At 38.9% G+C, this 13,128-nt stretch overlaps 1 protein-coding gene across 1 annotated transcript in view; it reads left to right on the top strand.

Annotated features, from left to right (window-relative positions):
• NPEPPS (aminopeptidase puromycin sensitive) overlaps window positions 1–13,128 on the top strand; it is a 60,277-nt gene that overhangs the window by 16,562 nt on the left and 30,587 nt on the right. Inside the window, exons 3-11 of the mRNA XM_025194460.1 lie at window positions 1,252–1,373; window positions 2,186–2,293; window positions 3,896–4,096; window positions 4,584–4,680; window positions 4,787–4,820; window positions 6,340–6,454; window positions 9,339–9,503; window positions 10,971–11,075; window positions 11,497–11,557. Coding sequence (XP_025050245.1) covers window positions 1,252–1,373; window positions 2,186–2,293; window positions 3,896–4,096; window positions 4,584–4,680; window positions 4,787–4,820; window positions 6,340–6,454; window positions 9,339–9,503; window positions 10,971–11,075; window positions 11,497–11,557 — 1,008 coding nt within the window. The remainder of the gene's footprint in view (window positions 1–1,251; window positions 1,374–2,185; window positions 2,294–3,895; window positions 4,097–4,583; window positions 4,681–4,786; window positions 4,821–6,339; window positions 6,455–9,338; window positions 9,504–10,970; window positions 11,076–11,496; window positions 11,558–13,128) is intronic.

Genomic DNA, 13,128 nt, shown 5'->3' with positions numbered 1-13,128 from the left:
TTGTCAGAAATCCAGTTGGCTTTGACAAAGAATGTATTTTAAATAAACCATTCTGACTAAACAATGTCTTAATGATTACAGTCTCTCTATTCACTCCTTAGTTATTACTTTGATTCTCCATTAGAATTGTATTGGTAGCTAGATTGCCAAAATAAAGTTGTATGATAGCAGATAATGCCTCACTTGACTTGAGACCTACTTTATAAAGAATGGTTGCTGATAAAATCACTGATATAATCAGTAGAAAGCTTGAGTGATAAAATCGCATTGATTGTTTGTCTCTAGAATTAAATGAATGTATTTTAGTGTGTGGTTTGTTTCAGTAATAGTGAAGTTTGCTCCTAAGCAGTTGAGGTGATTTCTAATTATCTGCCTACCATTGGGAGTTAGGCTCAGGAGCTATTTATGTTAGATGCTGTTGATCTGTTCTTTTGTTAACCAGAAAGAACTAAGCTGAATTATTGTATTGCTCTCTATGCTTCAAATATGCAAACTCCTTGAAGTTTTGCTTACTTGGACGTAATCTATTTTTTTACTTTTTTATTTTGGATTGGAATATGCCTCTGGTTTGAAAAAAGCAGGTGTTTACTCTTTGTTCAAATATATCAAATGTATAAGTCGCTGCAAATATTACTGTGCTACATTCTATAGGTTATTGGAACAATGCCTTTCTTATCAAGATCAGGTTTCCCCTTTGTATTGCAATACCAAGGTCAGAATAAATCCTGGATCTAATTGAATTAAAAGCTAGAAAGCAGACAGAGCTCCATTTTGACTTTTGTATTAGTTATTCATTCGGTGATTGTGATAATCATTTAGGCACTCTGTGTGCGCATGTACACATGCATAATGTATATAATATCTGAAAATGCTTTGTGAGCATACAGGCTCTTGCCTTTCAGTTGCATAGAAATACAAAGCCATGCCTGTTGCAATAAAGAAACATTAGGAGAAGGAGAATGAGTGCGAGGTAAAGTGTCACGGACACTGTACTAGTCAAGGTGCTAGATGTCCATGCCTGCTAGAGCTTTGTATCACTGTGAGCCATGTTGTGTGTCATGTTGTCCCCGGGGAGGAGGGGGGTGGTGTTTGAGGGATGTTGGCAAAGGAGTGATGGGTAAAAATAAATTGGAGGGAAAAGTTATTCAGGGCAGTGGGCCAATTGAGTAGCATGGTCTGAAGGTCTCTAGACCAAATAAACATTCTCTTTGGCACATCCAGCTGACAGTGTCTAATCTGTTTCTGTCACAGGGACTGGGACATTAAAGATAGACTTTGTTGGAGAGCTAAATGATAAAATGAAAGGTTTTTATCGAAGTAAATACACCACCCCTTCTGGAGAGACGCGCTACGCTGCTGTCACTCAATTTGAGGTATGGTCTATATTCTTCTTTAAGCAAGTATTATCCCTAACGTAGGAAAAGACTTGATTATAGTTTCCTAGTTTCAACTCTTCGTACTTGTTGCTGGGTTTCTAGGATCCATGGGCCCAAAAAAAAAAAAAAACCCAACAAAAAAACCAAACCAAACCCAAACAAACAAAAACAACAGAACAAACCCTTTGTACTGCGACCTGAAGGTCAACAAATGCAGGCTGTTGCAAATTCCTTAGTCAAGGATCTTGCCTATGTATAGTACCTAGTATATGCATATGTGTAACAGCTGCAGTGTTAAAAACAGCTCTAGCATATTTGGACTAAATATTTCTGTGTAAACTGCCTTCACAAAACAAGTTAATCTTTTAGTAGGATGCTCTTATTTGCTACCAATATTCTAATGGCCTCTGCAATGTGAGCCAGCTTTTTGTCTCAAGGGTTATATAACTAGACATTAGGAAAGATTTTTATACTATGCTTTAACAGTCTACTCAGTCTGTTACATAAACAGAAATATAGAACACTTTGCCTTTTATCCAATACAATGGAATATATCTCGGTGTGAAATAGCAGAGCAAGGGGCATTTTTCAGTTGCATTTTGAACCCAAGAATGAAATCAGTTAAAACTGAGAGTGAAGTGTGCTAATCCCCAAGAGTTAAGGGAGATGAACAGGGAAACATCTTACAGCAGTGACCGGCCATAATTTGCCTGACTACTTATCGGTAGAACATACAGCATTTGTGCATGCTTTATTGTCGTAATCTCTCTGTGAAAGATTTGTTTAGTTAATGCTCTTATTTCCTTCAGGCTACTGATGCTCGTAGAGCCTTTCCTTGCTGGGATGAACCTGCTATTAAAGCGACATTTGATATCTCATTGGTCGTCCCTAAAGACAGAGTAGCTTTGTCAAATATGGTAAGTGCTTAATGCGCAAGTAAATGAACTAAATTTTATATAAGCAGCTAGATATGTAGTGGTTTTGTTTGCTAGTTAGTGACAGGTTTAGCTGACATTTCCGTTCATAGGAACATATGCTGTTAGTCATTGCTAAACAGCTGTACTTGATGACATTTTTTTGAGACAGATATGTTAAGAGGAGATAGTAGTATGGAAATTAAACATGGGTGGCACAGTATTGTCTATTAAAATGAGGTTGCATGAGACATGACGTGCCACTTGATTAAAGGAATGATTGTAAAAAATGAACTCTTTGCTTGGTTATGTATCTGTGTAAACGCACTCTGCCTTGGAGAGCTTTTCAGTGAAGTTTAGACATAACATAAATGAGTGGTAGCACATACAAAATGGTATCTTCAGCATCCTTATTTTTATTATGATGTGAATATTCCTAAAGTCTAGGGGTGCACCGATAAAATTTTTTTTTATGGCTGATACCAATGGCTGATTATTAACCAGCCATATTGGCCGATACCGATTTGGAGAGCAGCGTCCAGCCGGTAAGTCTGTGGAGAGGAAGGGGCGTGGGCAGTGCCTGCCCCAGCCCCACTCCCTCCCTCGCTGTGTGGGGGGGCCCAATCTGCACCTCCCTCATACACCCCCCCCCCCAGATTTACCAACGTTCTTGGCTGCGTTCATGCTGCGGCTGCACACATGCACATGACATTTATCGGCAACATTATCGGCTACACCGGCCAAAAAAAGCTGATTGCCCACAATGTCTATCGCTGCACCTCTACTAAAGTCTACTAGCTGAGAAATCACAACTCACTTTTATCCTACAGACTCCTGTCACTGGGATGATTTTAACTCCAGTTGCCAGTAAAGATCACTTTCAATCCAGACTGGTTTCTTCTGCTCATATGGCACCAACCTGCCTAGTACATAATACAGTTTTGGCCACTGATCTGACAGTCATAATTAAAAATTTGAAGAAAAAAATTATTCTTTGAATACTTTTTGGGGTGGGAGGACACTGACTCCATAGGTGTGGATTCTGCCACCACTGTGGGGAAATTGGAAGTTTAGGAACTAATAGCAAAAGCTCCTCAAGAGAGCCTATGTGCTGTAATAAGATGTATGATGTATAGCAGGGGTCCACAACCTGTGGGCCAGATGTGGCCCATGGAAAGATTTGATCCAGCTTGCAGATGTGGGCCTTTGTTGGCATTCAGCAGTATGGGGGAGTGGGGTGGCCTTCAACTGCAGTCACTTTCCTCGAGCTATCATGGAGACAAGCACCAGCTGTGGAGGGGGGTGGTGAGGGTCCTTCTAGTGCCTACCCACACTTGACCTCAGGTGAGTCATTCTGGCCCACAGCTGGAAAAGATTGCCTACCCCTAGGGAAACTGAAAATATGGTGACTTTTTAAAATTGCATGGTGGTTGTATCGATCGGTTTTTTTGTTTGTTTGCTTGCTTGCTTGCTTGTCTTTAAAGGTTTAAAGTGTTAAAAGTACATATACCTAATAATGGAGCAATGACTAGTCAAATTTATTGTGTAATCCAGTGTCACTTCCTGTGAAACTTTAACTAGTTTTCCTTTTATTTTATTGAAAAGAACGTCATAGACCGGAAGCCATACCCTGATGATGAAAATCTGGTGGAAGTGAAGTTTGCTCAAACCCCTATAATGTCAACCTACCTAGTAGCATTTGTGGTGGGAGAATATGACTTTGTAGAGACCAGGTCGCTTGATGGTGTCTTAGTACGTGTTTACACTCCTGTTAGCAAAGCAGAACAAGGAAAGTTTGCATTAGAGGTAAATGCATTCACACTGATTTTTATTTTATTTTATTTATTTATTTATTTTTTGTACAGCCCCTAAATTTGGTAGAGAAGGCTAGGTGGAGTTGATGCAGACTTTGTCATTGTGTTAGTTTGGTTTTGCCTAGTGACTTGGAGAAACTTATTAAGCTGAAATATTAATCACAGAAAAATTAAACTTAAGTGATGACAAATGTACTTTCTAAACAGTTTTGAGGTGATTTGGCATTATCATCTCATATGTAGTGTAAGGTAGCAAATATCAATTCAAACCTAGGAGCTGGGGCAGGATTAGGTACTTCCAGATGTTGGCGTTAAGGCTTCATAGCAGTGCTGCCTTTTGGGAGTGAGACTTCTGGGAAAGAAGCCAGCATGTGGTGTTTTCTAGGGTTCTTCCAGCCACATTGAAAAAAACCAGTTTTGGCCTATTACTACAAGTTAACTTAATATTTACCAAGTTTCTTGTTTCATTTTTTTTATAGGTTGCTGCTAAAACTCTGCCTTTTTATAAGGACTACTTCAGTGTTCCTTACCCTCTTCCTAAAATTGATCTCATAGCTATTGCAGACTTTGCTGCTGGTAAAGTAACTCACTTTATTGATGAACTGTATTGATTTATTTGAATTTTAAATGTTTAGGAAGGTGTGTATCAATATCAATAAACCTTTGTATTTATTTTATAAAGGTGCCATGGAGAACTGGGGCCTTGTTACTTATAGGTATGCTGTTAAAATACTGTCTTTCCCCCTTTGTTCGCTAATTTTTGGAGGTAATTGGATTAATTTTAGGGAGTTGTAATGTTTGGGCTTTGCCCAAAGTAAGCTTAAGTAACTTCCTCCAACTCTAATTTCAGTCTTGGGTAACTTTACTTCTACATTATTATATAAGTCTGAGGAGGGCAAGAATGATCTGTTAAGAATTTTTTGTCCAGCAGTATTAGATGTTAAAGCTTCTGACAACACAGTAATTTCTGCAAAAGAAAGAGTTTTCTTGGCTGAATCCTCCCCCCATCCCTCTCTCTCCCCCAATAATTCTGTAGTTAGTTACATGGCTTGGGGAAATGTTTCTTATTTTAAATCTTCTAGCAAAGTTGGTAAATTTCTGCAAGCACAGTACAAATATGGGTTGAATAATTTTAAAACTTTATTTTGCCTTCTATTTCCAGTTGCTTGATCAAATGAACAAAATTTCACACCTTTTCCTTCATACTTGTATCTTTTTGGTTGTTAGAAGATTCTTCCTTTTCAGTCTTCTACAACATGGGACTCTTTATTTGTTCTCATTTTGATTTTTCTTTTGAATAGAGATTTCAGGGGGTGGGGAGGTGTTCTCGTTTTAAATTTACCCCTTTAATTTGGCCTTACAAAATTGTCACAAGGATTTACTAGCCCAAACAAAAATGTTACTTGCCTGCTCACTACCATGCTGATGAGAGCTGGTATTTTACTCCCTGTGGAAAAAATTAGTTGCCCTTGGTGAGTCAAATTTTGAAAGACAATTCCAGCACTGAACAGTTTCCTTATATTCAGTTGGGCCTGCTGCTTGCACACTCTTATTGACTGGAGATTGAAATAGTCTGCAGTTTCAATCTGTATTTAATTCGAGAGAGTTCCCTCCCAGTTGCAGGAGTTCAGAAATCCCTCCTGCTTGATACCCTCCCTCCCCCCAGCTCTGGTTATGACATGGTGTATGTAGATGACCTTTGACTTGTGATCAGTTTAGAGAGTGTTAATGAATGCTGTGTGTGTGGATGTGTGTCCACGTGTTTCTGTGGGTAGAAACATGCATCTTGAGGTGGAAATTGCAATGCAGCTAATTAACTGTGCACATGGAAGAGCTGACTCCTTCTGGGATGAGGGAGGGAAAGATGGCTTGCTTTGCATACTCCATGCAGTGTGGAAGTAAATTGAAGTCAAGGTGAGACCCCTTTCCCTCACTGTCTAGTCATATAGTTAGACTATTTCATATTGGATAAAGTTTCTTACTCCCGTCTGGGGTTTTTGTGCTTGACTTCTTGCATGTTTTGAAGTATTACTCCAAAACAACCCAAAAGTTGTAAAATTTTAAAACAACTGTTTTGTGCGCAAGCTAAAGTAGCTTTGTTTTTTTCAGTTGAAGTGATGATAGTAGTTTGCTTAGATTTGTAGTTTGCTTAGATGATTCAGTCTGTCTTAATCATATTCTTGCTCCCCCAAACATGTACTGCTCAATTTGTTTCTCTTTATTCCTTAAATACAGGGAGACTGCGCTTCTTATTGATCCCAAAAATTCCTGTTCTTCATCCCGCCAATGGGTTGCTCTGGTTGTGGGACACGAACTTGCTCATCAGTGGTTTGGAAATCTTGTGACCATGGTATCTAATATTTTTAACTATTTAATGTAGTGATCATTTTCCTAATAAGCATGGTTAGTTATTTTAAAGGCTGCTGCTTGTATCTTGTAAAAGTGAATAGGAATGCTATCTTTCAAATTTCTATTTTAAGTGTTTTTCTGAAATCCCCTGAAAAATAGGTGCATAAAGAGGAAAATGCTGATATTTTTTTTTTTATTTTTTTTAAGGCCTAGTTCCTTTGGCTGTGAATTAAATGTTAAGAAGTTGATTTTGTGTGTGTGGTCAGGCAATGGGAGTTGAACATTAGGTTTCCATGGAAATGAATTAAGCCACCATATTAGATTATTCTTAAGGAGGTAAATCATCATTTTACTTTCAGGTAGGGATGGTTCACTGTCTTATCAGCAGCTTTTCATACTGAGCAGGTTACTCAGTTTGCAACATGGGGGCTATATTATTATAGTCTACTAAATAAAAAGTTGTCTAATAGTAGCTGACAGATTATTTTGGATCCATGGGGAACTGATCTCCAGAACGACTGAAGCTGAAGGAATGGTGAGAATAAAAGCACAGGTGAGCCAGCAGAGTTGAAAGTTGCTAATAAATTTCCCACTGTGCCTACAAACCTGAAAGCCATTTTTTTTTAAGTTTCTGCTTCTGACAAATGGCTTCTGCCAGTCCTGCTGATTGGATCTGACATTGCTTTTAGCCACCCTTCCCCCCTGTCCCTGCTCTCACTCCCCTTTGCACACCCTTCACCCAAGAAAAAACACCCTGCAAATAGGGGCTTGGAAGCCAAATACATTAAATGTTGAGAAGCTATTTGTGTTGCCAGAAGCATAGTGTATTTGGTAATTGAACTAGAAACACTGTGGTAAAAGGAATGCAGTTTCTGGAGCCAACAAAGCTTCCTTGCTGGGGCTTTTAGGCTGCCAAAATAGAGAGATCGACTTGGATAGCAGGTAAATCTGTATATCACTAAAACAGAGGCTGCAGTAAAGCTAGGGTTTCTTAAACTTTTCCACAGTGTGGCATGCATCTTAATCAAAAATCATGTGGCCCCTTCTCTGCACAGGATTCCTCCCGTTAGAGACTAAGCATTATCCCTGTTGCAACAACAATGAGCATTTATATGGAAAAGTAGAATTAGAAGGGATGTGTATTTTTAATTTTTTATGCATTTGAAAATGATGAGAATCATGTGACCTACCAACTCTTGACCACCAAAAAGTACTTTGGAGGAACCACCAGTGGCCCATGAAACCACTGCAGGAGAGCATTTAGCAAAGCAGTGTAATTTACGGGTTATTTTTTAAAGTTGTCTATCATAGTAGCTTTTTCTTGCCCTTTTGAAGCATTGTGCCTTCCATAAACCTTTTTTCTTCTTATGTTCCCATTTTAAATTGAATAGCATTCTGTGATGCAGAACAGTCTTTCTATTTCCCACTTATTAAATGCTTGCCTGAATGTTTTGCATGTGTGTCTGACGTGGGTAGCTTGCTGCACACTTTGGAGTAAAGGTATTTTCACTACAGAAAGTGTCAGTCATGCTTACAGTGTGCCAGTATTGGATCTTAGCAGACAGTGCAGCCCTCCAGTGCCACCTCTCTAACACCTATGTTAAATTAATTAGAAAGGAAAAATCTTAGGAATTAAGTGGGTGGTAAAATCTTAGGAATTAAGTGGGTGGTGCTTCAGCAGGAAGACTGGACTTCTCTCAACCCTTAGCTTTTAGTTTTCATTGGGGTTGGGGAGCTGTGTGTAGCTATAGGTTGTGATTGCAGTCATTTAGACTTCATAAAATTAATTCAGAAAAACCCCCACTAATCTTTTGGGAATTTTTAGGGCACAATTTTTTTCACAGTTGCATTAATCCTTTGGCACTAGTCCTGCATTTATGCCATGGAAATTTGTCTTGGAAATAGATACAGTCAGAACATGAGGAAAAAATTGGATGGCCTCCACTCTAAAAAAAATAAATAACTTTGGGCTTATCTGTGGTGATTTTCAGTAACAATTACTCCTTATTGAATTTCCCCTCCAAATGATCTGCTTTATTCATAACAGGGAAGTGATAGTATTTTGTAGTTGTACATCTGTTGGGTTGACTCTGCATCATTTTTAAATTTCTCCCCCTAAAAGGAATACAGCAAATCTCACATTTGTCTGAATTCACCTAGTTCTCATTTTAAAAGCAGGAAGAATCATGACTACCAAGGCAAAAATGGGGGAGCTTTTTTCTCTCAAAGGCAACTTTTGGATATAGTCAGTTTCTTTATCTTCCGCTCTGTACAGTTGAACAGTTTCTCTTTTAGCAGTGGGTGAGGGAGAGAGACTTTTATCTACCTATATTTTATTGTAAAAGGCAAATATTGCCAGTAGGTATAATAATTAAGTACTTTGAACTTCTTTTGGGGAAAAAAAAATAGATTTCAAACATTCAGTGTCTAAAACACAGTACTCCCTCTTTCTCAGGTAACTAGACTCTTTTTTTTAGTCACACTTAAGCATGCTATTAATATAAAGACTCTTCTGTAACTATGACTGATAGAGGCTTTTCTTTAGTTAGCATCGTTTCTGGGTTCCCTATGATTCAGCCACTTTATTGAACCACAGCCTTGCCTGCCACTTAGAACTTCATTAGTCCCGACTTCTTTTGACAACGCCTTTACCTAGCTATTCTCTCAGTGACTCTGCTTCCAAATTGGTAGTAGCTGCAGTACCCCTGTCCTCCTTGAGCTTTTGAAAGAGCATCTTGCCTAGCAGACAGTTGCTAGGTAGAATCTTCTGTAGTAGGGTTAATTCTGTCCACAAATGTTTGTAAAACTTTGAAGACGTAGAAGGTAGTTTAAATAAGTGAAATTAATGATTATTTTATAATTGTATTCCTCTCTTGTCCTTCCAGGAATGGTGGACCCATCTGTGGCTGAACGAAGGATTTGCTTCCTGGATTGAGTATCTGTGTGTAGACCACTGTTTCCCAGAGTATGATATCTGGACTCAGTTTGTTTCTGCTGATTACACACGTGCTCAAGAGCTTGATGCCTTAGATAACAGTCATCCCATTGAGGTGAGTTTCCTGATGTTGGTATTTTTGTTTTCCTTTAGACTAGAACTCTGGGAAAGAGCCTTCCCATGCTAGCCAAAAAGTGAACTGCACAGGCATTCATAAAGTAAAGGAAAATCTTTGACTGCTTTTAATACCTGGTTATTTTTTTTTTTTTTTTTTGTTAAGAAGACTCTTCTAATAAAACTAGTATATAAGGAGCTTGTGGCTCAGGGATTTTGTAATGGTGGTTTTAGGGCCATTGTACTTTTCTGAACAGCTGAATCAAATCTGGGAAGCAGCAACAAAACTTGTCAACTCATGGCTTTTCTCTGGCCAAAGGGAAAATAGAGTCACAGAAAATTAAGGTTGGAAAAGACCTCAGGAGGACATCTAGTCCAAACCCCTGCTCAAAGCAGGACTAGCTCCAATTGTGTCATCCCACCCCAGACTTTGTCTAGCCAGGTTTTACAAACCTCCAGTGATGGAGATTTCACTACCTCTCTGGGTAACATGTTCCAGTGCTTCCTACTTATCTTTCTACTTGATATTTTTCGGCATTAGAAGGAATTGTTGCTACCCATCTTGAATCTTAGCAGTGAGGGTAAAGATATGCTGAAGGAAGGTAACCTCCCTGTAATTCTTAGATATGGTTCTTCTCAGGTCAGGGCTTTGAAGCATAGAATCAAGAAATTTGGGTTGTCACCATTTATTCTGGACCTCTTTTACTAACGGGTAGGAATGTAAAGCCGGGGGTGGGGAGGGGGGTGCTGTTCTGGTGCTTTTGTTTACATACACTTTTTGCATGAATACATTTTACTTAAAATTAGCCTGTTTAACAGTTTATTATTTCTACAATTGAGGTAGTAACTATTGGGTCTGATTGATATTTAGAGTCTAGTCTTCATTATATGTCATAATGTTTCATGTGCTCAGTCAAATGTCTTGCTACTCAAAGACATAATTAATGTAATAGCTGACCCTGCTTTGCATAAAAATGAATTCTGGATATTTGTGGAATACTGCTTTTACCCCCAGGGTGGTGCCCTTACAAGTTTATTTTCCCAATTGCTTTATCAGCAACAGTTTTTCCATTATTTTTGTTTTTGGGGCAGCTAGATCCAATTAAGGCAAACTCATGGCTGTTCTGGGTGTAATCTGTGATCTCCAAAAGGCTGGGAAAGGAATTCAAGGCTTGTTTTATTGATGCTGATGGTTAACCACAGGGAAGTTTTGACCTTACTAACCAGTCCTAGCCCTGCCATCTGTGAACTGGTCAGGTTGAACAGGTGCATTAAGAAGGCTTAGTGAGAGATTCAGATATGGGGATAGGTTAAAGAGAGAAGAGGTTCATGTATCCTATTAAATAAGAAAATAGTTAACTCCTTAACAAAGCAAATACCTTTAGTTTCAACTGATGTGGATATTTCTGTTCTGTTCATTTGAACTGGAATTGCGGGCAACTAAACTAAAATTGCACTTTGTATCCAGGTTAGTGTTGGTCATCCATCTGAAGTAGATGAAATATTTGATGCTATTTCTTATAGCAAAGGAGCATCTGTAATCCGAATGCTGCATAACTACATTGGAGATGAGGTATAAATGCACAACTTTTATAATTAATTTTAATACAAATTGTTAGAACCCTAGAACAGCTGAAAGCAGATGTATGGTTATGATTTATAGTTACTGAATATTTATGTTCTGAAATATATCCGTTCATTTTGGGAGTCCTAATTCACTTCAGGAAGAAATGTGGACACAATAAATTAAAAAGAAAGCAATATAGAAAATACAAAACATGATTCTTTAAATATTCAACATGAATTTGAAGCTTGAAAGCTACCTATCAGCAGTGCTTCAGGCAATCTTACTGCATAGCATCATGACATAAGTGAGTGACCTGTAAGATAAAGCTAGAAATCCTTGGCCGGTTCCTTGGAAATGCATACTACAGTGGGTGGAGAGTGATAGCCTCCATTCTGGTGCAATTACACAATTAATTGCATTTTCTCAGGATTTTCGGAAAGGAATGAATTTGTACTTAACCAAGTTCCAACAGAAGAACGCAGCTACAGGTAATCAACAATTATGTGTACTTTACTCGGGAAGCTTAGCTTTGGAGCATTCAATTTTCAGTAATATCTTTAAATACCCAGTTTCCCACTGATGCAAGGAGGTCAGGCAACATGCCCCTGAGGTCACACAATGAGTTAGTAGCTCAGCCTGGATTAGAGCCCAGTATCCTCTTGGCTTTCTCCCAGTCCTTTGCTCTAACCTTTAGAATACATGGCTACAGTGATCTGAAGGGGCTGTATTCACCCTCCTTCTCTCCCTTCCCAATAAAGATGCTTGTGCAATAGTCTAAATCAGAAATTTCATTCTAGCACTTTCTAATGAGCTGCTTTTTTCCACAGTAAATTGATAATTTGATCATTAAAGTTTTTGTTATTTTCCATTTGTGGAAGTGATCACATGTGGGATTAAACAGCTCAAGCAAGGTCATGTCCAGTATATCCTGGCATTCATTCTGTGTAATAATTTACTCTATTTCAAATCTAAAATGCCAAAATAAAATTAAAGGGTTCTTGTCCTTTGGGTAAGAGTGATCCAGATGTTCAGTAAAGTTCTGGGCATAATGCCTGAAAGTGTATTGGGAGGGGGCGTATTTGTTTTGAAACTTGTTGGAGTTCTGAATGTTTTAATACTTAATTCAGACCATTTTTGAGGACTGTAACACAAAGGAAGCTCTTTAAAACACTAACAAACAAGTTTAATTTTCTTGCAAGATTTAAACTAAAATAAAACAAACAAGATACCCGATGGTACCCACATAATGTCCTTGACTGTATCTACTAGGGCTATGTGAAGCTTTGGTCCCTGATTCAATTTGGTGGAGATTTGGCCCGATTCGGTGGCTGAATCTCTGAATCCGAATCAAATCAGGAGACCCTCTAATCTCTCCAAATCAAATCGAAAAGATTCAGAGACAGACACAGCTTTAAATGTTTTTTTCCTACATACCTCAAGGTACCAGGCAGCTTGTGAATGCTGAGATGGTGGGGCGGATGGAGCGTCCCACAGGAGCGTGGGGGGCTCCCCAGTACGCTCAGCAGCAGACCCAGAAGTGAACCGGAAGTACTTCCGGTCCACTTCCAGGTTTGCCGCCAAGCATGTGGAGGACCCTCCCCTGCTCCTGTAGGAAGCTCCATCTACCCCACCATTACAACATTCATGAGCCATGCCTGGTACCTCAAGGTATGTAGACAAAATATTTAAAGCTGTATCTTATGACTGAATTGTTGATTCTCTGAATCAGCATTGAATCTTCAGATCTGGCCAAATAGAATCAGGGACAGTGATCCGAATCAACAAATCGAATTGCTGTCCCCAATTCGGGCCGAATCCAAATCAAATAATGGCCCATTTTGCACACCTCTAGTATCTACTTATATGCATTAGATTTACATGTTAGGGGGGTGGGTGTATATGTGTGTGTGTGTATATGTGTGTGTGGGGGTGTGTGCGTGCGCATATGTGGGGGTGTGTGTGTGTGTATGTGGGTGTGTGTGTATATGTGGGTGTGTATATATGTGTGTATGTGGGTGTGTGTGTGTATATGTGGGTGTATGTGTATATGTGGGTGTGT

The sequence above is a fragment of the Alligator sinensis genome, unplaced genomic scaffold (assembly GCF_000455745.1).
Source record: "Alligator sinensis unplaced genomic scaffold, ASM45574v1 scaffold2168_1, whole genome shotgun sequence".
NCBI lineage: Eukaryota > Metazoa > Chordata > Crocodylia > Alligatoridae > Alligator > Alligator sinensis.
Note: the sequence above shows the minus strand (reverse complement) of the source record. Positions and strands in the feature narration are given on the sequence as shown.